This window comes from Cryptomeria japonica, chromosome 9, assembly GCF_030272615.1.
Source record: "Cryptomeria japonica chromosome 9, Sugi_1.0, whole genome shotgun sequence".
Classification (NCBI taxonomy): Eukaryota; Viridiplantae; Streptophyta; class Pinopsida; order Cupressales; family Cupressaceae; genus Cryptomeria; species Cryptomeria japonica.
In genome coordinates this window covers 117,211,201-117,238,805 of record NC_081413.1, presented here as the reverse complement: position 1 = coordinate 117,238,805, position 27,605 = coordinate 117,211,201, and the positions used below count along the sequence as shown (strand labels likewise).

The 27,605-nt window shown below is 35.9% G+C and overlaps 1 protein-coding gene across 1 annotated transcript in view; it reads right to left on the bottom strand.

The window, feature by feature from the left end:
* LOC131062778 (F-box protein SKIP31) overlaps positions 1 to 27,605 on the bottom strand; it is an 84,366-nt gene that overhangs the window by 5,936 nt on the left and 50,825 nt on the right. The window contains exons 4-7 of the mRNA XM_057996509.2: positions 24,031 to 24,141; positions 23,706 to 23,880; positions 23,429 to 23,547; positions 23,201 to 23,267 (exon numbers count right to left, since the gene is read on the bottom strand). Coding sequence (XP_057852492.2) covers positions 23,201 to 23,267; positions 23,429 to 23,547; positions 23,706 to 23,880; positions 24,031 to 24,141 — 472 coding nt within the window. The remainder of the gene's footprint in view (positions 1 to 23,200; positions 23,268 to 23,428; positions 23,548 to 23,705; positions 23,881 to 24,030; positions 24,142 to 27,605) is intronic.

Below are 27,605 nucleotides of genomic sequence, written 5' to 3'. Positions count from 1 at the left end.
AAGTTGATAATATACAGATTATCAGCTATTAAGTGGTATTAGCTCTGACATGATGAGACTATCACTAGTAGGCAGTTTGTGAATGAGACATGCAATGTCTTGTAAATACAGTATGATTGAATAAGGTATTCCTCACTGTGCCATGAAGACAGACCTGCATTTTGGTACATCTTGGTGTAAAGTCCCCTACTAAGTTTAGGCTTGTCTTAACCATAATTAATCCATCTCAGCATACTTATGACTTAAACTAAATTGATTAGGAAACAAAACTATCTTTAACATGAATCCAATCAGTGATAACATAGGCTTCTTCTTGATATTAACTTAAGTATTCTATCTGATTTATATCCTAATATACATATATCTTCATATATATATTTATATACGTTATTTATTCTCAGATATTATCATTAAATATTACTGCAGAAGCAGTTCTTATAAAACATTATAATAATTATAATTATATTATTATTATTATTATTTTTTGGTAAGGTCTGCCTAGGGGGGTGTTGTGACGTTTTCACACATCGCCCCATTGCCAATGGGGACCCATGTTTTTTGCTTTTTAGGGTTTGTTTTTTGGTCTTTTAGGGTTTTGTTAGTTAGCCTTTGCATTTTGAGTGCTGTCGGGGAGATCAATAGGATAGCAGGTCCTGAAAATTTGGCTAAGTCTGAAAGTCCTGATCCTGAAATTTGGCTAAGTCTGCAATGCCCTGAAAATTTGGCTAGTCTGAAAGTCCTGATCCTGAAATTTGGCTAAGTCTGGAATGTCCTGATCCTGAAATTTGACTAAGTCTGGAAACTGAAAAACCTCAAAAAACTAGATTTTGCAATATAACTCCTGGAGGTCTGAAACCACTCTCAAACATCTTTCTTCTTTCTTAAACTTAAATGTTATATTCCATTAAAATTGTCCTGATAGAGAGTTCGAAAAGTCAAATTTCGCTCCTGTCCTTCACTGAGGATCCAGAGCGAATTTCGCTCATGTCCCTCACCAAGGGACCAGGGCGATAATACTTATTTGAGCCATTCCTGACCTTGTTTGGACAAATTGAGACATCAAAGGCATGGTGAAGGGCAAAATGAGCATGATAGAGCATCCAGACTTGATCAAAAACAATGAAATGATGAAGTTTTTGCCTAGAAGGTCAAATTCGCTCCTGTCCCTCATTGAAGGACCAGAGCAATTTTATTCATATACACATTTTTAGACCTTGTTTGGACTCGAACTTTTATTCATAGCATGAAGCAGGATGATATCTTCCCTAGCAAAGACATTTCATGGTGAAAAGTGAAGCATTTGGGCCTGGAGGACAAAAATCGCTCCTGTCCCTCACTGAAGGACCGGAGCTTGAAATCCAAAATTGCCTTGTCCTTGAAAGATTTGAACGATTTCGCGAATTGAGAAGATCAAAGGAGATACATTTTATCAGTTGAATATAACTTGAAAGCGCAATCATGAGGAAAATTGACCCTAGAAGCAAAATCGCTCCTGTCCCTCTGCCAAGGACCAGGGCGAATTTAAGTGATAGCTCCCGTCCCTCTCTCAGGGACCAGAGCGATTTTCCCTATAAGACAGGTTTTGGGCGAAGATCAAGTAAGTGTTAAGTTTGAGGCAAGCAAAGGAGGCGTAACGAGTCCGTTGAAGATAATTTGAAGATTGCAAAAACGCCAAGTGAAGCCCATATTGTCCTAGGCGCTCCTGTCCCTCTCCCAGGGACCAGAGCGATTTCTTCCTTAGACAAATCTCTCGCCAAGATGAAGCAAATTACATGTCAAGGATGAGTGAAGGGAAGCATAGCGGATCCATTGAAGATGGTTTTAAAAGTTAGCAAAGCATGATTGAGCCTACAAGTGAAAGTTCGCTCCTGTCCCTCAGCCAGGGACCAGGGCGAACTCAAGGTTATTTAATATTCCCTCCAAGCTTAAATCACTCCAAGCTAAGACACAAAGGGGCAATGATGTTTGGAACGCCTCGGAGAGAAAATAAAGTATCAAAGACCGCAAAGGTGATGGAAATGCCCAAATTCGCTCCTGTCCCTCACCAAGGGACCAGAGCGAAATGTTCAAGTGTGTCCAAGTTTAAGTTGCCACTCACATTTCAAGTGTTCAAAAGGGGAGTAAGGAACATCATTTTACACCGTGAAGACAGTTGCAAGTTGATATAAACAAGGATGAGCATAAGGAACAAAGGTTCGCTCCTGTCCCTCACCAAGGGACCAGGGCGATATTCACTCAAATATCAAATTCCAGAAAACATTACCCTTTATATTAATTCCAGAAAACATTATTATTATTAAATTATGCATAAGAATGTTATTGGGCTTCATATATTAAGCATTCGTATTAAACACATCCCCATGCATACCAGCAAGAACAAAGATGTTACTGCTTGTAACTTAATAACAGTTCTGATCTGATCTGGACTACCTTCCTGATTATTAATATCTCCTATCTTTCAGTCCTAATCCCCCCCACAAATTTCATTTACAATCACTATATATATGGCTAATTAATTCTGAAGAGACATATTGTATCTGAAAATAGATATCTCTTTGAAAAGAGACATCCTTTCCTTTTTCTGATCGCTTCCATATCATGATTATTTGTTTTATATATGACGGTGTTCTTTCATGTAATCGCACCTTTCTGTTTGGTTTCTTTTTCTTAACAAATCGGTTATTATCCCTTTGCTTCTTTTGCAAACTGTTATTAACAAAACTTATTAACTAATAATTTCGGTGTGCTCATTAACTAATAATTTCGGTGTGCTCATTAACTAAAAATTAACAAAACTGTTATTAACAAAACTTATTAACTATAAATTAAAAGAGTTGTAGAATGACAAGCAAGGAGAAGAGACATCATGGAGAAGACATTTTTATTTAAATATTACTCCTTGTGGAGCAAGAATTACAGTTCAACCAACAGTACAAAGCCCCTCTAGGTTTGGAATGGAGGATGAAAACCAACAATTCTGAAAAGCAATTTCACATGAAGATTGTCATTGTGCAAATCTGAGTTTGTACTAGAATACCCTTACAACTGGCAACGGATTGTAACTTTCTAATCACAAATAATCAGGCAATTTTAAAGGCAGAAAATTAGACATAAATAAATGTAGAATCCGGACAGATGAATAGCCACTCCAAAGGAATTAATTTAGTCATTCTGAACTATATTCTGAGCATTAAATCTGATTTAGAGAATAAACTTTTAACTGTAAATTTGAGATCAATATCATCAAGATAAAATAAGGATTCCATGTTTATATTTAATTGTGTAAATTATAGTAATTGTGAGCTAGGGTCTGTTATATTCAAAAAATAGAAATAAATGGGATATTAGAATGGTATTAGAGCTGGATCTTCCCATCTTGCAGGATTTCCTTCCTATGCAATCAAGTGACAGAACTACCAGATATCATCTAAGGGAATATATAAAAATTCAACATCAATTTCCTAAAAAAGAGAAACAAAATCTCCTTTGGATTTGAGGCGGAAGAAGTAAATAGAGAGAGAGAGAGAGAGAGAGAGAGAGAGAGAGCAGATATCATCTAAGGGAACTTAGAAAAATTCAACATCAATTCCCTAAGAAAGAGAAACAAAATCTCCTTTAGATATGAGGCAGAAATAAATATGAAGAGAGAGAGAGAGAGAGAGAGAGAGAGAGAGAGCTTCGAAAGACCCTGAAAATGGGTTTGAAAGGAAGTTTGACCTTATGATAGATATGATGGGGATATTGTTACATATGATGAATAACACCCAGAAAACACCAAATTACAACAACTAAAATAGTGATGCAAGCTCTTTTGGAGCCAATAACAGGATAAGAAGAAAAGTCAAACATATAGAACCATGATTGGGTCTATTAGACCTCTTCGTTAGAGGGAAGAAGTTCCCATAAGGGAAGCACAAAATTCGATGCAAGAGGATGTTACTGCCTATCATGGAGAGTATAAAAATCTCTTTTTAGAGATTCAAGAAGCAATGTCTCTCACAAATTACATGAATATAAAGTGAAGAGAAAATGGATCAAAAATTGAGCCTAGACCCCAACCAAGACAGAACAATCATCAGCAAGCTTTGGGTAGGTTAACATTATCTACATTCGATGGTTATAATCAGTGTACTGCCTGTTCGTGGGTGTATAAGTTATACATATCTATTTCTGAAACCTACAACCAAGAATGATGCCATCGAATTCACCACCTTACATTTAGAAGGAACAACTCACAAATGGTGATACCATGGGTTGGTCACCCAAGGTCATAATCTAATTGACACATGACGAATTTCCCAAAAGGTTGATTGAAAGGTTTGATCAAAAGGATCCTAAAATTCATTTTAGAAAGTTGGCCTAGTTAAAACAAGAGGAAACAATGGAGACAAAGTAGAGGAATATTGTCTTTTTTATCAAAGGATTTACTGAATCTCTTGAGGGTTTGGTTGCATTTGGTCCATTGACCCTTCAAGAGACTATTAAAAGAGCTTTGAACCTATTCAATGGCCAAGAATAAGTTCTACCAAAAACCCCTCCTATATGGCAAGATAAGAAACCTTCTCAAAAAGGGTTTTCTCAACAAAGGGCATTACCACCAAAAAGTGGTTTTGATGAAGTGACCAAAATTGAGCTCCACCAAAGCAAATTAGGTTTTCTTGTCGAAAACCATGGGACCCTGGGCACAAATGTCATGTAGAAAAAAGTTAAAGTACATTACAAAGAGGTAATATTTTATGAGGATTCAGAGAAGAAAGAACTAGGACCCAAAGTTGAAGAATGTAAACCTGATTCAGAAATTAAAAAGGAAGGCGAATATCCAATGGGTGCACTTGCAACATTGTAATGTGCTCCTAAATAACATCCTTTCTGAGTAGGAGTTTTGTAAGGACGCAAAGTCACAGTTCTAATTGATAGTGGAGAAACACATAACTACGTTGATGAAAGGTTGGTTGCTAGAAGAGAATTGCAAACAAAAATTTAAAAAATTCAATGGATTCAATGTAATAGTGGTTGATGGTTTTACCATTCCATGTACCAAGAGAATTCAACAGTTGGAAATTGCCCTTGGCAGACACAAGGTGCAAGATGGCTTCTATGTGGTGGGCATAGGAGAAACTGATGTAATTTTAGGAGTGCAATGGCTACAACCATTAGGAGAGTTTTCTCAAAATTATCAGAGTATGGAGCTAAGGTTCAAAATAGAAGGCAAACAAGTAGTGCTACCAGGCATTACTAATGGAACTCCTAGAATAATATTAGAAAAAAATGGATAGGAGTTTTAGGAGTGGACAAGTAGCATGGGTGGCACAATGTTTAGTAACTTCTACAACCACTACAAGTAAAAGAGCTTATCATGTAAACATGCAAACACTCCTAGACAAGCATGGCATGGTTTTCAAGGACATTCCTCCAAGATTGCCTCTTGATAGAGGATTTCAACATATAATAGAACTAAAAACCAAATCAAAACTAGTAATTACTCCTTATAGGCATCCAAGAAGATTTAAGGAAGAAATTGAAGAAATAATTAAGGGAACTCCTAGAGATGACTTATATCGGGCCAATTTCTAGCCCTTTTTCATCTTCAATCGTCCCAGTGAGAAAAAAAATGGTACCATACAAATGTAAATAGATTTCAAAACTTTAAACAATAAAACTAAAAAAATTGGCTTCCAATTCCTAAAATTGATGAGATAATCAATGAATTGCATGGAGCAATGTGCTTCTCAAAAAGTGGCATAGAACTGCATAGAACTGCTTTTTTATATCATTTTGGACATTTTGAGCTTTAGTTATGCCCCATAGTTTAACTAATTCTCCTACTACCTTCCAGCTATGTAAGAAACATGTGTTTAGAAATCATTTGAGGAAGTTTGTCATAGTATATTTTGGTGATATTCTGATCTACAGCAAAAATCTACAACATTTGGATGAAGTTTTGGGAATTCTGGAGCAACTGTCTTTTTTGCTGAGGAATTCAAATGCAAGTTTGGATTAATAGAGATTCTATATTTAAGGCATATTATAGTGCTAAAGGAGTGCATATACATCAATAAAAGATATAAGCTATTTTAGATTGGCCTCCCCCGACTAATTTGACTTAGTTAAAAAGGATCTTGGGGCTATGTAGCTACTATAGAAGATTTGTCAAAGGATTCTCACAATTAGTCATTCCCTTGACAAATTAGACCATGAAGGGAGCATTTGTCTAGACAAAGACAACTCAATAGACTTTGGATAAACTCAATAAAGTAGTTTCATGTTCTATAATAGCTATTACAAACTTCTAACTTCTTTTTGTTCTAGAATGCGATGCCTCATGTGAAGGAATTGGAGCAATGTTAATGCAAAAAGGGCACCCAATAACTTTTGAAAGCAGAAAGCTAAAAGACACTGAAAAGAAATATTCCATTTATGATAAAGCAACGCTAGCTATAATGCATGCTCTTGACAAATTTTGAAAATATCTGGTTTGCGAAAGGTTTGTGGTCAAAACAAATCACAATAGTTTGAAGTTTTTTCTTAGCCAAAGAGATTTGAACAACCAACAGAAGTGGGTGAGTGAGCTTAAAGCTTTTTCTTTGACATTGAATATGTCAAAGGTAAGAATAATGTAGTAGCTAATGCTCTCTATCAAGGAGGCCTTAATTATGTTCATTGTCAAAAATTTCTTTTGATTGAAAGGCTAACATAATAGTAGGATATGGGAAGGACACATTTTACCACTGATTCTTGCAAGAAGATAAAAAATGATAGATATAAGGTAGTAGATTATCTTATTCTTTACAAAGACGAAACCCGTCCTACCCCAGGATTGAAGGTAAAGGGTAAAGTTTTTAAGGCCACACATGACACACCACTAGCAAGTCATCAAGGTTGCTTCAAGCCCTACTAACAAATTAGGGAGAGTTTTCATGGAAGGGTCTCAAGGAAGACATTCTTAAATATGTTAGGGAATGCCTTATCTGCCAACAAAATAAAATAGAACATGTTTTCTCTATAGGATTATCATAGCCTTTACCAATCTGGAGCCAAAAATGGAAAAGTATATCAATGGATTTTGTTACAAGACTCCTAAAGTTCAAGTTCGGGGTAAAGATTGTATATATGTTTGTGGTTGATAGACTTACTAAGTATGGTCATTCTTTGCCATATCTATAGAATTTAGGCACCTCAAGTGGCCAATTTGGTTTTCAATGAGGTTTGAATGCTTAAATAGATGGTAAGTGATAGAGATAAACATTTCCCCAACTTGTTTTGGCAAGAACTCTTTTATTTATAAAGAAATGAATTGTCTCCAAGTACCAATTATCACCCACAAGCTGAAGGATAGACAAATAATCAACAAATGGATTGAGGGTTATTTGCAAACTTATGTAGCAAGGCATCAAACAGCCTAGATACAATGGCTTTATTTAGGGGAAGATTGTTACAATTCTATACATCATAGTTGAAAAACTCGGACTCGCCACGGACTCGGCAAACCAAAAATTTGGACTCGGACTCGGACTCGTGAAAGACTCGGCAAGGACTCGGCAAAAAAAAAACCGTAGTTTTACAAAAAAACATAAAGAAATTAATGCATTTAGAGAACATAAAAGCCATAATTGAAACATTACACATATCACATACTCAGTTTCAAACTTTCAACTCTAAAATGTATAATACCAAGATTTCTTCAACGCTAATTATGCTTTTATATGGAGCCTAATCAGACTCAGAGGTTAAATTTTCCCTACTTCCATCGGCGCAATTTCCCCCTATATTTTTCAACGGGGGTTTGGGGGCAGCACCACCAAGTTGGGGTCAAGGGGCATCGCCCCTTGCGGGGTCAAGGGGTCAAGGGGCAGCGCCCCTTGCGCGCTCCCCCTTCCCCAAAAATACTTTTATTATTTTATAAAGGCATCGAGTGTTATTTTTCACTCCCTCAGTTATGCCAAATGAAGGCAATTTAATTAAAAAAAAAAAAATTTAAAGCTTGCATGACTTTTTTTCTGGGTCACGCAAGTCCATGCAAAAGACTCGCGAGTCTTTCAGATGGCGAGTCGACTTGTGGCTCCCATGGACTCACGAGTCCGTGGCAAGTCCACGAGTTTTAAAACTATGCTATACATATCATATGTTCATTGGGATGACACCCTTCAAAGCCTTATATGGTTATGATGCTTTATTCTCTGTGGATATGGTTGTCACTGACAGAAAAGTCCCAAGGGAAAAGGATTTAGTCAAAAAATAATTGGAATCACTCAAGGAGAGCTTACCTAGAGCACATAATCAGCAAAAATTATATGCTAATCAGCATCGAATAGAGTGGGAGATATGGTCTTCTCAAGGCAAGAACCTTATAGAATAGAACAAAGAAATTGGAACCAAGATTCTAAGGCCCTTACATAATCAAACAACAAATTGGGGAGGTCGCATATGAATTCAAATTGCCAGAGAACAGTAAGATTCATATTGTATTTCATGTCTCTTGCTTAAAAAGAGCTTTAGGGGGTCAAATTATTCCTTCAATAGAACTACCCCACTAGATGATAAAGGGAAACTTATTCTGATTCATGAAGCTATTATAAATTTTAGAGAAATAAAGCTAAAGAATAAAACAATGACAAAATATCTAGTTAAATGGAAAGATCTTCCCAGAGAAGATGCAACATGGGAGGGTGCAGAGATTCTTTATCATCACAATTTACAATTGCTAGAGGACAAGCAATCTTGAGAAGGGCAGACTATAATGTCCCCACTTCAAAAATAAAACCCAATGCCCATATTTTCCACTAGGCTTTGGATTTTCTATACTAAAAGAATGGACTTTGATTCAAATTGTTAATCATGTCTATAGGAATTAACCTAATTAGGAAGAAAGAAATCGTTCAATTACATTTTTGTATCAACCAATACTTAAACTACAATCATAAGTGATCCAATTACTCGGTTTTCTCTGTAGAACAATTCTATAGACTACCATTAATATCAATGACATCCACGTCAAGGGATTGGCCTCCAACTACTAGCTTTTGGTCAATGAGATAATTGTTTAGGCACCATCACCTCTACAGGCTATGAAACTCTTAACAATATGCAATTTCCAAGGATTAATGAATATCAAGAAGAAGCTATAGTTTAAGAAAAATTAAGAAAGTTGTGGAGTGCCAAAGGAAGAATTAAATGATGTTACTATTTTAATCAAAAGACATTTGAGGAGTGGTGACTCTTGGGGAAGATAGCCTATTTAAGAGAGGCCAAGCGAGGAGAAGGGACATTGTGAAGAATACAATTTTTATTTTATTATTATTCTTTGTGGAGCAAGAACTATGGTTCAAACCATAGTTGAAAAACTCAAACTCGGCAAGTCCCAAAAATGTAACTCGGCAATATTCAGAAAAAAACTCGACAACTTAAAAAAATGCTTAAATTTCACTAGAAACGCATTTTTTTTGCAAAAAAACAAGGAGATGCATCTAATGAGTCAATAAATGAGTACATAAACGAAACAAGTCAAGCCTAGTTATATTTGATTGATTTAAATGCAAACTGGGTACAAAATGGCATCCTCGTGTGGAATGTTGACGGCTGATAGTTTGAAACAATGAAAATAGAAAATCATTTTTGTAAAACTAAAAGTAAATACCACATCAAAACAATTTACATCTTCCTCTTCCCAGCTCTAGTGAAAACTAGGGGAGAGGTAGAACTAGAGGGTCTAGTCTTAGGATTCCATTGTGGCTCCTCCACCTCGCCAAAACTGAGTTGAGGGTAGCACCCCCCGCGAGGGTCTGGGGGTGAGAGAGAGAGAGAGAGGTAGAGAGATAGGTCTAGATCTTGGGGGAGAGAAGAGAGAGTGAGATAGAGAGCGGTAGAGACAGGGGATAGAGGAAGAGTGATAAGGAGAGAGATAGGTCTAGAATTCAGGGCAGACAAAAAGAGTGAGATAGAGAGAGCAAGAGAATACTGATAGGAGCCTACTGATTACTCAAATTTGACTGTCTAAAAATTTATAAGATCCACTAAAACCTAGAATTTGCATTATAACTCCTAGAGATCTGAAACCACTCTCAAACATCCTGTCAATATATACATGAATTTAACTTAAGAATAAGTCACATTTCAATATATGTATAAGAAAGGAAAAAGACATATTGAAATGCGACTTATACTTAAATGTTATATTTCATGTATATATTCTGATGAAGAGAATGAGAGTGACTTGAAGAAAAATTGGTGTGTTTGGGCCTCTTTTTTTATGCAGCCGAGCCAAAAAAACTCCGCACGTTTTTCACAAAAACTAGGCGTGTTTTCTCTACCCGTTTTTAGCTAAAAAACTCAAAGCAAAAAGAAACTCGCGAGTTTTTAAAACCTCGCCGAGTACTCTATGAGTATTTCATCAATGGTTCAACCAACTTGACAATGAAACTACTCCAGGTCTAGAATTGGAGGATAAAACCCCACAATTCCAAAGAGTGATTTTATACGGAGATCACCATTGTGAAAATCTGAGTTTTAATTAGAATATCCTTACAATTGGCAGCAGATTGTGACTTTTTAAGGACAAATTATCAGGCAGTTTTAAAGGCAGAATGTAATGTCCCCTTTTGGGAGGACACTAAATCTTGCCCACTATTCTTGTAGAATTAATGCAGGTTATGTATTTTCAATCTAATGTGGTAATTTGGACAGATTCAATTCGATGTTGTTTCCCTCTTTGAAAGCTGAACACTGCTCTCTTGGATAAGTGCTATTGCTGAATGGTTCAATCTGTATTTGATTACTAAAGGTTCTCTACTCTCTTAGGAGAATTGATGTTAATTGTATTGATTTCCTCCATTGATTAATAAGTCCCATTCAATGCTTGGAATGAATTCTCCTTTATACTTTATTGGTGGAAGGGTCACCACCTTTCATAAGAATTGAGTCACTACTTTTCATTATTGCCCTTGAGAATAATATATTATTCCTCAAATTGATCTCCCCTTTTTTATCTCCTCAAATGAAAAATTCTCCCCTTTATATCCTCCAATGTGAGGGAGAGTCACACCTATTCCTAACGGTCACAACCTTTCACAATTACCACCCTTCAAAAGGGTCACAACGCTTCATCATTGCTGCCCCTTTGGAAGAGTCACTTCCTTATCTTCTTCCCATTAATGCTTCCTTAATTCCTTTGTTCCCTTCTTTCTTCCTTCATCTCTTTTCTCTTCAAATGAAGTTCTCTTCTCTCCCTTTTATATCTCATGTTTGAAGGAGTCACATCTTTTCATTTCATGCCTTTTGACCATTCATTAAACTTAACTAAATTTTAAATATCTTAAATTTTATTTTTATTCTTTTATATTTTAATTTATCATTATTATTTATTAATAGTCCTATTTCAATAAGGGGACATTACAGTATGCCCTTCCCAAGATTGCTTGTCCTCAAGCAACGTAGGTTTCAATGGACTGAATCATTAAGGTCCCAAACCAATCCTTGGAGATTTGTATTCCTTATTTATTTTGGTTGACACAACGATTGCAGAATATCATGGATATCTCTTTGCACTAAAGCATGGGTGATCTTAACATATATTAAGATGAGGATTAGTAGTATGGCACATATCTATTACCCTAAATAAATTCATATCTTTTAGGTTTACTCTTATTATTCTCATATTCTAGATCAACCCAAGGCAATAATCATAGAGATTCATGGAATAGACATGCTGTGAACACATCAGGCATGAACTAAACACTGAGCATACACATGAAAACACGAAGCATACACATGAATATATATAGACATAATGAATATGCAAATTACAATAAATATTATGACTAGCTAATCAACCTATAACTAATCATTGCTTAGTTCGATAGGAACTCGAAAGGGTGCCAGTAAACTGCCCAACCCAGCTAAGATCGATAGCATGCAATATCCAAGTCATGGCCATTTGCATCACATCCAACAAGCAGTAGGAACGTCCAACCAAGACCAAATCCATCCCTTGGGGTAATCAACTCATCACTTAGACCACAAGAGGCAAGAACATCCAACCAAGACCATATCCATTTCTTGGGGTAATCAATTCATCACTTAGTCCACAAGAGGTAGGAACATCCAACCAAGACTAGATCCATCTCTTGGGGTAATCAATTCATCACTTAGCCCACAAGAGGCAAGAGCATCCAACCAGTACTAGATCCATCTCTTGGGGTAACCAATTCATCACTTCACCCACAAGAGGTAGGTGCGTCCAACCAATACCAGATCCATCTCTTGGGGTAATCAATTCATCACTTCGCCCACAAGAGGCAGGAACGTCCAACAACCAAGACTAAATCCATCTCTTGGGGTAGTCAATTCATCACTTAGCCCACAAGAGGTAGATACATCCAACCAGGACCAACTCCATCTCTTGGGGTAATCATTATTCCACAATTCACAATAAATCTCTTCCACAAATCTGCATATATTCCTCTTATATTTTGCTCCAATATTCCTCACAACTTCATAAAATCTGCAAGTAATCTACTTAGGAACTGCCCTTTATCTGCTGGTATGTATTTGTTTTATTATTCACATTAAACACACATTTCCCACTTCTTCCACAGCATATTCTCTACATGCCACAAACTTAATTTATATCTTCATCACCGAATGGAATGATGCATCTCTTCAATAGAGAACTCCTTTTGAAAATTCATGACTTTTAGTTCCAAAATGATTTATTATCCCAAGTGCTGCTATATTTCTCCTTAATTATAATTTTATTCTCTTGAACAATTTGTGCACATTATTCACTAATTGCTGTCTTTTAGTCATATTATATTTCTATTAACATCTCTTCTATATCTGCATTAACTCCTTTTCTAATATGCAGATCTGATACACCTTTATTTCTCACACAACATCTACTTCTTCTCCTTGCTTGCTGGAGTATATATATTATTCCTTGTATTCTTCAAACATTTCTCCCTTAAAAGATTTTCCATTTTACTTCACACTACTCTCTTGCTCAAATCTGCTTACATATATTCATGTATCTGCAGTTATACTCAGAAACCTGCTCTTAAAACTGAGTTTTCATCTTGTTTTCTTATATTTTCTTCATGCATAAATCTGCTGTTTATAAAAATATTTATCTTTTGTTCCTTATAAACTCTTCATATATCTCACTTCAACTCACACATTGACTTATGTTTTGATGATATAACATCTTATTCTCCCTTTATGGTTACTCGAGCCCTTTGGAAAGGGGAAACTTTATGGAAGGATACGTTTACTCAAGGAGAGGCGTCCTCAACGTTAATGTGTCTTCAATTCACTGATATGCATGTAACTAATCACTTTGTTATTAATCTTCTTAGAGATAAGTGCTGCACCTTATGACTTATTAATCACTTTATGTTTGGCATTTCTCCTTTTAATCAATAATGATTCATACTTGTAATGGTATGATTATAATCTGCTGTCAGTTCCCTCAGGCTGGCAGGAACAGTGCTCTGATGAAGAGAATGAGACGGGCGTGAAGACAGGGATGCCATTTTCACAAATTTTCCACCATTTTTGCTTAGTGTTTGAATTTCTAAGCTGGGGTCATGGGAGACTCCTAGGAGTCCCTGAGACTATTGAAATATGACTTATACTTTAAGTTATATTTCATGTATATATTGACACGATGTTTGACAATGTTTTCAGATCTCTAGGAGTTATAATGCAGATTCTAGGTTTTAGAAGATTTAAAAAAATTCAGACTTGAGTCAAATTTCAGTAATCAGCAACCTCCTATCAGTATTCTTTCGCTCTCTCTACCTCTCTTTATATCCCTTCAACTCTAGGCCTGTCTCTCTACCTATCACTCTTCTTCTAACCCCTCTCTCTACCTCTCTCTATAGCACTCTCTTCTCTTTCCCCCAAGATCTAGACCTATCTCTACATCTCTCTCTCTTACCCAGACCCTTGCCAGGGGTGCCACCCTCAACCTCGTTTTGGTGTTGCCCCCTGTTGTGACGTTTTCACACATCGCCCCATTGCAAATGGGGACCCCTGTTTTTTGCTTTTTAGGGTTTGTTTTTTTTAGGTCTTTTAGGGTTTTGTCAGTTGGCTTTTGCATTTTTGAGTGCTGTCGGGGAGATCAATAGGATAGCAGGTCCTGCTGGAGTGAAGTCCTGATCCTGAAAAATTTGAGTAAGTCTGGAATGTCCTGATCCTGAAATTTGACTAAGTCTGGAAACTGAAAAACCTCAAAAAACTAGATTTTGCAATATAACACCTGGAGGTCTGAAACCACTCTCAAACATCCTGAAAGTATATATGGAATATAACTTAAAGTATAAATGTCACTTATACTTAAATGTTATATTCCATAAAAATTATCCTGATAGAGAGTTCAAAAAGTCAAATTTCGCTCCTGTCCTTCACTGAGGATCCAGAGCGAATTTCGCTCATGTCCCTCTCCAAGGGACCAAGGCAAAGCGCTCCTGTCCCTCACCAAGGGACCAGGGCGCAAGGGGCTTATTTGAGTCATTCCTGGCCTTGTTTGGTCAGATTGAAACATCAAAGGCATGGTGAAGGACGAAATGAGCATGATGGAGCATCCAGACTTGATCAAAGACAATGAAATGCGGGAATTTTTGTCTACAAAGGTAAAAGTGCTCCTGTCCCTCACCAAGGGACCAAAGCGATTTTCTTTATATACACCTTTTTAGACCTTTCTTAGACTTGAACTCTTATTCATGGCGTGTAACAAGATGATATCTTCCTTAGCCAAGACATTTCATGGTGAAAAGTGAAGCATTTTGGCCTAGAAGACAAAATTCGCTCCTGTCCCTCATTGAAGGACCGGAGCTTGAATTTCAAATTTGCACTGTTCTTGCAGGATCAAGACAATTTTATGATTTGAAGAGACCAAGGAAAACATGATTTATCCATTGAATATAATTTGGAAGGCTAACAAAGCACAGATAAGTTCATAATTGCAAAATCGCTCCTGTCCCTCTCCAGGGGACCAGGGCGAAAGATCTAAAGGACTATCTCTTCTCTCCAAATTGGGAGGAACCTAGGCCAAGGCACAAGTTTGGAATGATAATTGGTGTGCTTCGGGGTGAAATGGAGTTGCAAGGACCACAAACTTCGATGACAATTGGCTAAAGCGCTCCTGTCCCTCTCCAAGGGACCAGAGCGAGGGTATTGACATTCGTTATTTTTTACCATGCTTGGGCGTTAATATCCTCCAAATCGCATTAGATGCCAAATCATCAACTTCGAAATATTTGAAAAAATTAAAATTAAATTGGCATTTGATAAATTAATTTTTAGCCTCAGAAAAATCGAATTTCTATTATAAAGGCATTTAAAATTAATTTTTGTGAAATTAAAATTAAAAAAGATGGAGCGCTTGAGGTATCATTTTTTTTATATTTTATCAAGTCGGCCTCTTCTTTTTTTTCAATTTTATTTATTTCGGAGCCTATTTTATCAAGTCGGCCTATGGGGAGGTAAAATGGTGAGCGCTCTATATATTTGGGGCATGCTTTCATTATTCAAATCATTCACTCATTGTTTCAAGTGCGATTTGGAGAAGCAAGGAAGGAGGTGCGAAATCTAGCTTGTGTGGAGCGAATTTCTACCAAGTGTGGAGACTAAGGAGGGCGAAATTCATCTTGAAGGCTATTGGAGAGGCGTATTTCTTGCTAGATTGGAGGATAAATTCCAGATGTTTTGAAGGTATTTGAAGGCGAATTTCCAGATTTTTGAAGAGGAAGGTGGAGTTCTTTTCCAAGCTAAAGGAGGTGCATTTTATCCAAGGGAGAGCTTTGATCTACACTTTGCCTAGCAAAATTCATCTATTTTTACATCATTTCTTAGAGTTTAAAACTCAAGAGGAGGTATGGCGAAATCATCTTGACACCCTTATTCAAGGTTTGATTTTTTAGACATTTTTTGGAAAAGTCTAAGTATTGCATGGTTAATTAGGAAATGATAACTCAAGATTTATCATGAAGTTTCCTAATTAAAATCTTGAATCTTCCTTTTAAAGTTTAATTTTTAGATTTCAAGATATATTACTAATTTTGAAATGTTGTGTAGGTATCAAGATGGCGACTCCAAAGCCCGGAGGATCTACAAGTCGGCAGGTTCTCATCTAGGACGATCAAGCAAGGACAAGGGCGACCTCCTCCAGCCTAGCATCGACAAGGACAGCCTTCTTTGGACTAACGTCATCAAGGGCGACTTCTCCAATCCAGTATTCCAAGGCGAGGTACAACAATCATCCTGCACATCAAGGACACAAGAAGTTAGAACAAGGGTTCGTTGAAGAAGCAGATAGTTCCAGATGAAGTAATTAAAGCTAGCTTCTCAACAACATCAAGTTGAATATTTACCAAGTTACAAGTGTCAGACGAGGTGGCATCCTAGTCATCACTTCTCCAGTCAGTGTGGTCCACCTCAGCATTTCCAGATTCAATGTACCTAACTCATGGAAGGTGGCACAAACTCCGATGTACCTACCCCAGCTATCCATTGGTGGAATTTTCTAGAGAGGACATGTGTCCAAGCAATACAATTTTATCATTGGTCAAGCATTAAATGTTATGTAATGGTTGTAACAAACCCTAATTAGGGTTTTCATTGTTGAATCTTGGCCATTGATCTCGAATTGATCTAAGCCATCGAATTGTATTGAGGGCACTATATAAGCCCTGGCATTTCATTTTGTAAAGGATATAGATAAGAGTTAGAATATAGTTGGAAGCAGTTAGAAGACAGATAGAGAGTAGTTAGAAGGTGATTAGCTAGTTGATAGAATAGCAATTAGAGTAGAGTAGAGAGAGAAGGCAAAGATTGTTGCCAAGATGTTGTTGTAAAAGACTTGTAACTTCATTGAAGAAATGGTGAAATTTATGGGTCGATTCGACAATTTGCATGGTCTCTATACTTCTCGTATTTGATTTCATGTTATTAGATGAATGGAAGAAATGTGCTTGATTGATGGTGGAATTCGTATATCCATAGTACTAGCAGTTTGTTGATTGCAAACTTGCCTTGTGTAGTCAACTGGAATCATTCAGCTTAAGCTTAACTTCAATTGTCGCTTCTTCATTGATATGCATCAACCTGATGGTGTCTATGCCTGCAGTGATGATTTGAACATCATAAAGCTTTCCTTCGAAGATCGCACTAGCCTTGTGGAGATGGTCCTGGGATGTCAAAACAAGACTTAGTTAGAATTTCATCAAAGATCATTCGTTGCTCCTACATTCTTAGTATTAGAATTAGATCCTTTCCTCACCCTCCTCTTTTTTTCCTTTTTTTCAAGTCTAAGCTAGTAAGAGCCTGTGTTCCAGCAATATTCAAAGCAGATCAAACGTTCAATCATCAAATGTAAGTCCCCTTGTGATTCCAGCAAATCACATCATACCACAGAGAGCTTATCCACACGTAGAGACCCTACATACAAGAACCTTGAAGTCATCCCAATTGATCCTTTTCGCGACATCTTCAGCATTCGGAGGCTTTACTCAAGAGAGGATAAGGTACCTTTAGGTATTTTATTCTGTGTTTGATAGTGTACAAAATACACGTCAACACCCCCGAACCCCCATCAAACTATAATTCTAAGGAAGTAAGAACTAACAAGACAGTGATGAATCATGATCATAAATCATATTTTCAATATAATAGAAATCTCCAATTTCATAATTTCATTTGTCACCTTTTATTTAGTATTCAAGAAATCTTATTATTTAGTATTTGCAAGTTTGCTATTTTACTAATTTGCCATAGTTTCATTTGAAATATAATTCTTCTACATATTTTCATAACTAGTTTTTCAAGTACTATATGTATATCAGCACCACCACCCCCCCACCGTCGTGCCCAAACTTAGGCCCTTTGTCCCCGCGTCCCCAACAGCCGTGGAACACTAATGCTTCCTTAATTCCTTTGCTCCCTTCCTTCTTCCTTCATCTCTTTTCTCCCCAAATGAAGTTCTCTTCTCTCCCTTTTATACCTCATGTTTGAGGGAGTCGCAACTTTTCATTACATGCCTTTTGACCATTCATTAAACTTAACTAAATTTTATTTTTATCTTATAGATTTTAATTTATTATTAGTATTTATTAATAAATCCTATTTCAACAAGGGGACATTACCCAGAAAAGGAGTTTCACTTAAAAATAAATCACTGCAGAATTAGAACAGATTGACAACTGCTCCAAAGGAGGTAATTTAGTCATTCTAAACTATATTCTGAGCATTTAATCTGACTTGCAGAATAAACTATTAATTATAAATTTTGGATCAAGATAAAATAAGGATTTTATATTTAATTGTGCAACTTATTATAATTATGAGCTAGGGTTTGTTAAATTTAAATAATAACTAAATGGTATACCACAGCTATTGGTACTATGACCAAGTGTTTGAGAGTGTAGGTTGGTTCTTAGTATGGAATACTTGTAATTGTAACTTAGGATAGAGAATAGACTAATTTTGAACTAATACACTAGTTCATTGTCTTAGTAATGATAATCTATGATCTTACTATCATGTTTTGGTTGCACATTTATGCCTATATCTAGAAAGTTCTTATTAGGAAGCAACTGAGTATCAATATAGATGGCCATTGTAGACTTTGTTTGACTAATTTAAAACAGGAGACTTCATTACAATTGAATTGATATAGTGATGCAATCCATGCTGGAGTGCCTGAAAGGTTAGCCAATCTAGGCAACCTACTTCACCAAAATTAAAGAAACAATAAACACAAATTACTGTCGACCATTTACTAACAATGAAAACTTAAATTCAGACAATAGCAACATGCATGCCTTTTTTTTATTTGGAATTTTGTTCAAAAGGAAGCATTAGCGCATTATTGGCATCTGGTCCTACAACTGAAAATAGCTACCTACAACAAATTAAAAACGAAGTTACTCTAAAAACTACAAAACAAAATAGAATACTAGGTGCTACTGGTTGCTACAAATCTATTGTTACTTCCCATTCTCTACATGACTAGAAATCACTGCACAACTCATCAAACTTTATGTCCTTTACTTTCTCTCTACGAGCTCCTCTAAAAATCACCATCTATATATGAGCTATCACTAAGACCTAGGGCTCACAGTCAACAAAACAAGACTGACATCACAAATTAGGCTTGTCCACATACTACATTCTATAACTGCCAACTGACACAACCGTTACAATTGAAGGTCATAAAAGGGCTGCTACAGCTCTTATAAAAGGTAATCACGTCCACTCCACACTCAATTAGCCGATATGTAACTGCCATGCTAAGTTTAGAATGTGCCAGAGAAATGCCTTTGAGGTGTCATTACTCCACAGAACTGCCAAGTTTAGCATTCCAACCTACTAGGTGACCAGTGGAACACTAAAATAGGTCAATAATCACATCCTACGCCCACAGTAGGGACCTTTTAGAAATCCAAGTGACATCCGGAACTTGCAACACGAGAAAACAACAAAACAGATTTTGGTCAAAGTAAGGTGAGTACTTAGGATGATCATTACATTTGTAGAGGTACTTGAACTTATTTATAACTTGCCATTACCATATATGATCAGATGTTGATTCAAGGATCTTTATAACATTGTTGTAATGGAAAGGTACATATTATCTACACCTTTACTTATATCAATTGATCTCCTTTAAGAGCAGGTAAACTGAATTTCATGTACTCATTTATTGTTGATTACATGGGAGACCATAAAATTGCATGAAAATGACTACATGCCATCCATATACCTAGAATATATGAAAATACACTTTTATTTGATTGACTTGCCTTTCTAGATGATTAATGAAATATATGTAACCTTTGAGATATTAAGATAGTTGTTGCACTAGATTCTTTACTGGGTATGCCAACCACAAAACAGCTAGTCTCTTATTACAGATCTTTGGGAATCATGACTAATGCTTCTAATGTTATTATATTACTTAAACAATAGTTAAGAAGGGAGTTAATTTGTCTACTAGCCTTAGAACCTTAATATGATTTGGTAGATTTATGCGGAGGATTCAACATTCAAGAATTGGAAATTACTTTATAATGTTGATAATTAGACTTTGGGATTGCGAGTGTTACATAATGCAGTAGATTCCCTTAATAGCAATAGACATTAATATATTTATACATGTTACTTTTGGATGTTAAACTACATATCTAGATGTTATTTTTAGAAGCTTAGGTATTACAATTGATTGTCCGAGCTAGGTTTAGCATCCAACCACTTTCTTGGGAACATCTTTAGGCTCATCTAGCATTTCAACTAAATCAGATCCATGAGTGATCTTGCCTCAAGTTGGGAAAGAGATAGCCGTTTTAGCCCTTTGAACTTGAAGTGGGTTGCTTCCATATTCTAAAACTAGTTTTCTTCTCCAATCTGATTTTGTTTCTATATAGCACTCCCTCCCTTTACATACTCAATGAATAACATTCCTTGTCCACTTTAAAAAAAGGATATGATTGATAATATTGTTGGGAAGCACATATAACAATAATATTTTCAGATCACTTGGATCCCTCCCTTGTAACCTCTCAACCATATGATAGTATTATATATGTTGTGGGGTACGCTCATCCCAAACCCTGTACCTGGCCCAAATGGATCAAGAACCCAATTCACAAACAACCTCTCCAATGCACTTAGGGAACAACCCAAGAAACCAAGTACTCCCAAGTATCTCTAGGTCATTCCCTATGCACACCCAAACCTACCCACTAGGTGTTCCATAAGTGAACATAAATATTTTTAAACAAACACATTTGCAAAGAAAAATTCCCTAAAACTTGAAAGGAAATTCTTAAAGGTGACCCACAAACACAAAACACAAATTCTCCCTTATATCATTCCAAATTTCCAAAACTCATTATTTGTCATTGCTTAGGGTTAGTAGTTAAGGATTGCAAAGAAGTGTTTGATAATTGCTATGAGAACCAAATAGATTACGTCAAAAAGATTCATTATTCAATGTAAGTTTTTTAATGTTTTTTAAATTTTTTTGCAACTTTTTCATAATTTATTTCCAAGCTTCCTATGCTTTTCTTTAACGTTTTATTTTTGTTTCTTGAATTATCATTCATTTTTTAATGTATCTTAGGGTTTTATTGTTGTTTTATCCTTGTTTTTTTATTTTAATTTTTTTATATTTTAATGTGGCCTTAAGTTATTATTTTCCCCACTTTCCTTATATTTGTTTGTTTTTAAACTAAGTTGCCGGTTCGGGTTCGAGCATTGGTTTGGGGTTGAAGAACCGGTATGTCGGTACGGCAAAATTTTGAAAAGGGGTTTGGGTTTGTTAGTACAAAAAAAATGTAAAAATTATATATATATAATTTTTTTTGTATTAAGTATCATAGAATCACAAAGCTCATTTTTTGCTCATTCAAGCATCCACGTTACAAACTTATTACAAATACCAGGTCCTTTCGAGAAAACTTATTACAAATACTAGCTCCTTTCGAGCACCAAACTAGAAACAACAATTGGAAGACCAAGGGTCACAACTTAGAAATCCACTTTAAACAACCAACGGAAGACCAAGAGTCACAACTTAGAATTCTACACAAAGGTGTCCCTCATGGGAGTTGAACTTGGGTCTCCACATTGAGAACTCAATGCTTTAACCAACTAAGCTCAACCCCTTGGACTATATATATATAATTTATAATATAATATATTATAATAATATCATTATCATATAATATAATATATTGTATTATATTTTATAATAAAATTATAAATCAATAATATTATAATATTATAATATAATATATCTATTATATTATATAATAATAGTTGATTTATAATTTTATTATAAAATATATCTATTATATAATATAATATAATATATATCATTGAATTTCAATTTATTAAAATCTTTAAAATTAATAACTAATGAACATAGTTTAAAACATAAAACATAAAATATAAAGATATGTTTTATTTTAAAAAGAAAAATTTATAATAAAGCAAACCTAAAGATTAAAACTGAATGTTAATTATTAAACGAGTGTCAGCATTCATTTTCTCCGTCCCTGGGGTAGATAGAGTAGACACACTATGTATCGTTCCCCCTCGAATCAATTGGACTTGCAACTACAGCTGTTCGTGGATAAAGAACCAGCCTCACTACTAGCCACCACAAGATATTTACGAATCATTCCAGCGATTCTTATCCTTCGACGTGGAAAAAAAAGCAAAAATAAGGGCTTTTTATCAAATATATTTTTACAAGAAAAAAATCCTTTAAAACCCATACGAATTTTAGGCAAATGTTGTGACTTAGCATATAGCTACTGGAGTCGCCGAACCGAACTTCATACCGTATACGAACCACGAACCACAAACCATATTCAAGCAATACAGGGGCCTATATAGGCAAACCCAGTAACTTAGTTTTTAAAGATGTACGTACAACTTTACAAGTATCCATATAGTTTGTACTTTGTAATGGCTGCTAATCTAGTTCAATGAGCCTAGCAACATGACAATTCAAATTTGAACAAGCAAAACCTCTCGTGTCATCATGGTTGAGCATCTTTTGGAGGCGAGAATTATCTTTGGTGTTGTAGTCAACACCATAACAATTTTATGAGCACATATAGTCAAGAGAAAACTGACATGTGTAATGGCTAGTCAAGGAACCAAACTTTTTCAAAGTCGAACAAACATGGCTTGCCAATGAAGTAAGTTCTCTCTTATATCAACAAGCAAGAAGAAGTTAATAGTGCAAACAAGTGAGCAAAATTAAGATCTCATCTTATAGCCATGAAAGGATCGCACAAGCCACTTGTAGGGTCATCTTCTGCTACTCCAATAATGGCTGTGACACATCCTTTCATTGTGACACTATTTTCCTAAGAAGAAAATACCCTCTATTGTTATTCATGTATAAAATAAATTAAATTTGTAATCTTGTCTGAAAATCAAGCATAATTACAACATTGATAAATTAACAAAATACTATCTTTGTAAAACAGTTCAATGATTTTTCAAATACAGATGAAAGTTGGAAAGGAAATGAAAAAAAATTGAGAAACAGAAGTAAAAGAAAACAAATTTGCTCAAACTTGCATAATAGCATAGAATTTGAAATTTGTGCAAATAAAGAATGTAATAATAATCAAAGAATCCAATGTTTTCCAACTCAAAGAATGCAATTGACATATTAGTAAGTGTGTCTTACTAAGTTGCGCAGCTGTTGTCAGAGGCTCTGCTTCATCACTGGCAGCAATATCATCTTGATGATGTCCCTGGCATTCAAAAAACAGGTTAATATGCCAATCAAACAATTAGATTCAACAAGAGTATATCAATTTTACTTTAACCCTTGTACTTACAGATCTTAATAGAAAAGAAACCATCCAACCAACTTAGCAAAGTATCACAGAAAATCAAATACTCGTTTTCTTACAGGGTCCACTTCCTCTTCTGATGTTGAAATCCACTGTTGAGAACAACGACCAGATATGGTACATACTAGAAGTTGGTTTGATGTATCATACACTGTTTCTTGGCAAGTGTGATCACAGACTGCAGCAGTAAAGATAGATAAATTTTCTAACCCCCAAACAACTTGCATGTACCAGATTGAACAATACTGCAGACAATTCTCCCAGATCAAAAATACTATGGAAAAAACAGAATAATCTGCAAGACAAGAACAATTTGAAAACAAGGCCCCAGCATACCATGCACACACCCGGTGTTTTCACATAGGAAAAAATTGCCAACTTGAGAGTATGTACAGGTGCTACCAGAACATACATGGTCCCCTGTAAAAACATCAGGCAAACCACAACTCTGCTTCCATTGACTTATTTGGTCATCCACTGTTGTAACAGCAAGCGTCAGGTCTTCCTCTAGCTGCAAGGTAATGACAACACATAATATTACCAAAATGAAAAAAACAAGGTACTCATTTTTAAACTAGAAAAGGCTGTGACATTTTGTAAACTTATTCCAAATTTGAAACTGAAATAACTACGAAAAAATAGTATTGACTGAAAAATTCACCTTTGTGGGACTTGGAGCTTCACTACGCTTGGCAGCTTGAATTTGTATATAATACTTCTGAAACTCGATGGGTGAATCCCGAACAAAATCATTCATGTCAGCACTGTCTTGCTGATAATAAGAAAAACAAGCTAAAACGTTAGGTAGTCTTACGATTGTTTCAAATATGTAAAAATACATTTTTCCTTAAGGATGCAAATTATCTTTTGCAACTCTAGAAAATTCCTGACTATTGAGATTTTATTTCATATATGTAAAGGACAGTGAATTATCATCATTGCAGATGATTGGTAAACAGTATGACACTCACATTCCACAAGATGCCACCAATTAAACCACTGGCTTTGTATATCAAAGGCAAAACATTGCAAATATCATTCTAAAAACTTATTTACAACCTCAGTTTGACAATGGCAAACAGATGATAAATATAACAGTTAATTTATTGTTAAAGACATTCCAATACATAAACATTTTTCAAAATATCATTCACCATATCCTAAGGATCATATGATTTCATCATTTTCATAATATGGCCATACTTGAGCAATATAATACAAAAAAACTATTTTACCCATTAAAGACAGGTAGCACATCAGTAAAATCAACCTCATTCACAACACTTATTTACGACCTAAGTCTTGTTGTGACCTTTTCACACATCGCCCCATTGCTAATGGGGACCCCCTACTTTTTAGGCCCTCCCGGTCCTTTGGCTTGCGTTTTTGGGGTCTTTTCACAGCAGTCCCGTCAATCTCTCTAAGCTTGCAAGTGAGTGGGGTCAATTTCATCAAGTCTACTTTTCGTTTGAGCTAATTTGGTTAAGTCTAGGGCATGTTTTGGTCATTTTCGGGTTTTGTCCTTCAGTCCTAGTTTTCAAGGGTTTCTTTTAGGGTTTTTGAAAAACTAAACTTAGAACTGGAATCAGGACCCTTCAATGTACCTCCCAGTAAAATTTGAGCGAATTCTGAGCACTTACTATTTTTAGTAAGTTTCATTGCCTCCCAAATTGGTCTAATTTTGCTAAAAATCAAACTTACTATTTTTAGTAATTTCTATTTTTAGTAAGTGCTTTCCTGACCTGTTTTGTCCAAACCCTAACATTTTGAAACACTTACAATTTGGGAAAATCTATTTTGGCAGGTTCATCCCTGAAGACGCTAAAGACTGAACATTCCTGAAGATCATTTTTAAATCCGGAAGAGTCAGAAGGTAGACAAGTTGGATCAAAAATTTGGCGTTGTATTTCAAGTTGCATCACAATCAACTTGAAATGCTTTGTCAAAATCCAATAATGCTAACATTGGTTGTTTTGTTACCTTCTACTTCAACAATTCAAAACTTCTTTGTGCTCCGGATGTCCACTTGAAGTCTTTCCTATCTCCCCTCATTGTCTCAGCCATAGGTGTACAAATACTATTGAAATTTCTAAAGAACTTCCTATAGAAAGTAGCCAATTCATGAAAAGATCTTACCTCTCCAATATTTATAGGTGTAGGTCATTCAATAATTTCTCTAGCCTTCTCTGGATCCATCTTTAATCATTCTACCGAAATGACAAATCCCAAGTATACCAACTTTGTTTTCATGAAACTACTCTGTTTTCATGAAACTACACTTCTTGATGTTTATCAGTAACTTCTCTTCCCTCAACCTCTAAAATACTTGTCTGATATGCCACAAATGCTCTTCTCTAGTCTTACTGAAAATTAGAATGTCATCCAAGTAGACAATAACAAACTTACCCAAGGATTGCTTCAATACTTCATTCATCAACCTCATGAAAGTGCTCGGTGCATTAGTCAATTCAAAAGACATCACCAACCATTCATATAATCCCTCATTTGTCTTAAATGCAATCTTCCATTCATCTCCCTCTTTGATTCTGATATGATGGTATCCACTCTTCAGGCCAATCTTTGTGAAATATTTTGCTCCACTCAAACAATCCATAATGTCATCCATCCTCGCCAATGGAAATCTACATTTCACGATGTTCTTATTGATTTCTCTTGAGTCAATACACGTCCTCCATTCTCCATCTTTCTTCGGTGCTAGTATAGCAAGTACCGCACATGGACCTAAGCTTTCTTTGATCAATCCTTTTCTCAGCAACTCCTACACCTATCTGTTCAGCTTCGCATTTTCATTTGGTGTCATCTAGTGTGCCGCTTTATTTGGCAAACTAGCTCTAGGTATGAGATCCATGTGATGACTGATACTATGAACCGATGGTAGTCCATTTGGCATATTCTCTAATATGATGTCCTGATACTCTATTATCCCTTCTCCGAAATGCATTCTGCCTCTTTGAAATCTTCCTCTTCCGGACCTGTCTCTACTCAAACTTCTTGATTCTTCAATTTGGTCACCATCCTATCCCATTTTGTGATTTTCTCCTTTCCTTCCTATTCCTATCCAACTGAACTTCTTCAACCATAAAGTAGCATGACCTTTCAACTTAGTTTTTGCAAATCTCACTCCTTCCAGATCTTCAATTTCCTCATATTCGAAGTATTCCTCCATATCATTTATCCAATCAATCAATTCCTCAAGGTTTAGATTTCCCACGTAATTTTGAACCTCAATTTGTAGGTCTCTTGGTGATCTTTGGAATAGCTTTCATCATCTTTATCTGATCTGATTCTTTGTCTTCTTCTCCGAAATTGTCTTCAACTAGGTTTTGGTCTAATTCATCATCACTTTTGCCTTTCGGTCTAGGGTTTAGGCCTCTCTTTCTATCTTCTTCTATAGCATCCAATCGGACTCACATTGCTCTCATCATCTCCATCATTGTATCCATTTTATCAGCAACATTTGTTACAGCACATATTCTCCTTGGCCGCATCTCTTCCTTGGCTCCGATGCAACTGCCTCAATTCGACAATTTGGCTACAAGGTTTCAACTACCTCATAGTCGACGATCGATTGACAACACTTGTAGTCTACCTCAGGTCGACGATCTGTTAACCACAAGGAATGCCTCTACTCCACAATGACTTGAAACTCTCTCCAATACAACTTGGTGCAATCACAGATGGAGGGTCCAGATAGGACTGTCCAACCATGCAGCATAGAGATCAACACAACTGAAATAACTCAAGAAATGCTTAGCAAACAAGAAGATTGATATATTCACCATTAGCAACATTCATTACATCATATGCCTTCATATGTGGAATGACAATGGGCTCACAGGTCTGCCACAAGACATTACAGGTTACACAATGAGCGCATTAACCTGATCACGACCCCCCAGACTAGCAGATCGAATCTAATGATCAAACTTACTACCTAACTAATTCCCTATCCTTTGAATGATTACAAAATGATCTCATATATGCTTCTCTAGCTTCAACAAAGATTCGCGTCAGCCTCAAAGGTCTCAATACCCAAGAATGATGAAACATGTGAGTTGGCCTCAAGATAACAAATCATACAACGTGGAGGATGAAAACGTATTGCAGACCATAGGAATGGATTTGCCTAGTGTTGTGACCATTTCACACATCGCCCCATTAGGATGGGGACCCCCTCTTTTTTCTTAGGTTTTGATTTTCCCTTAGCTAGGTTTT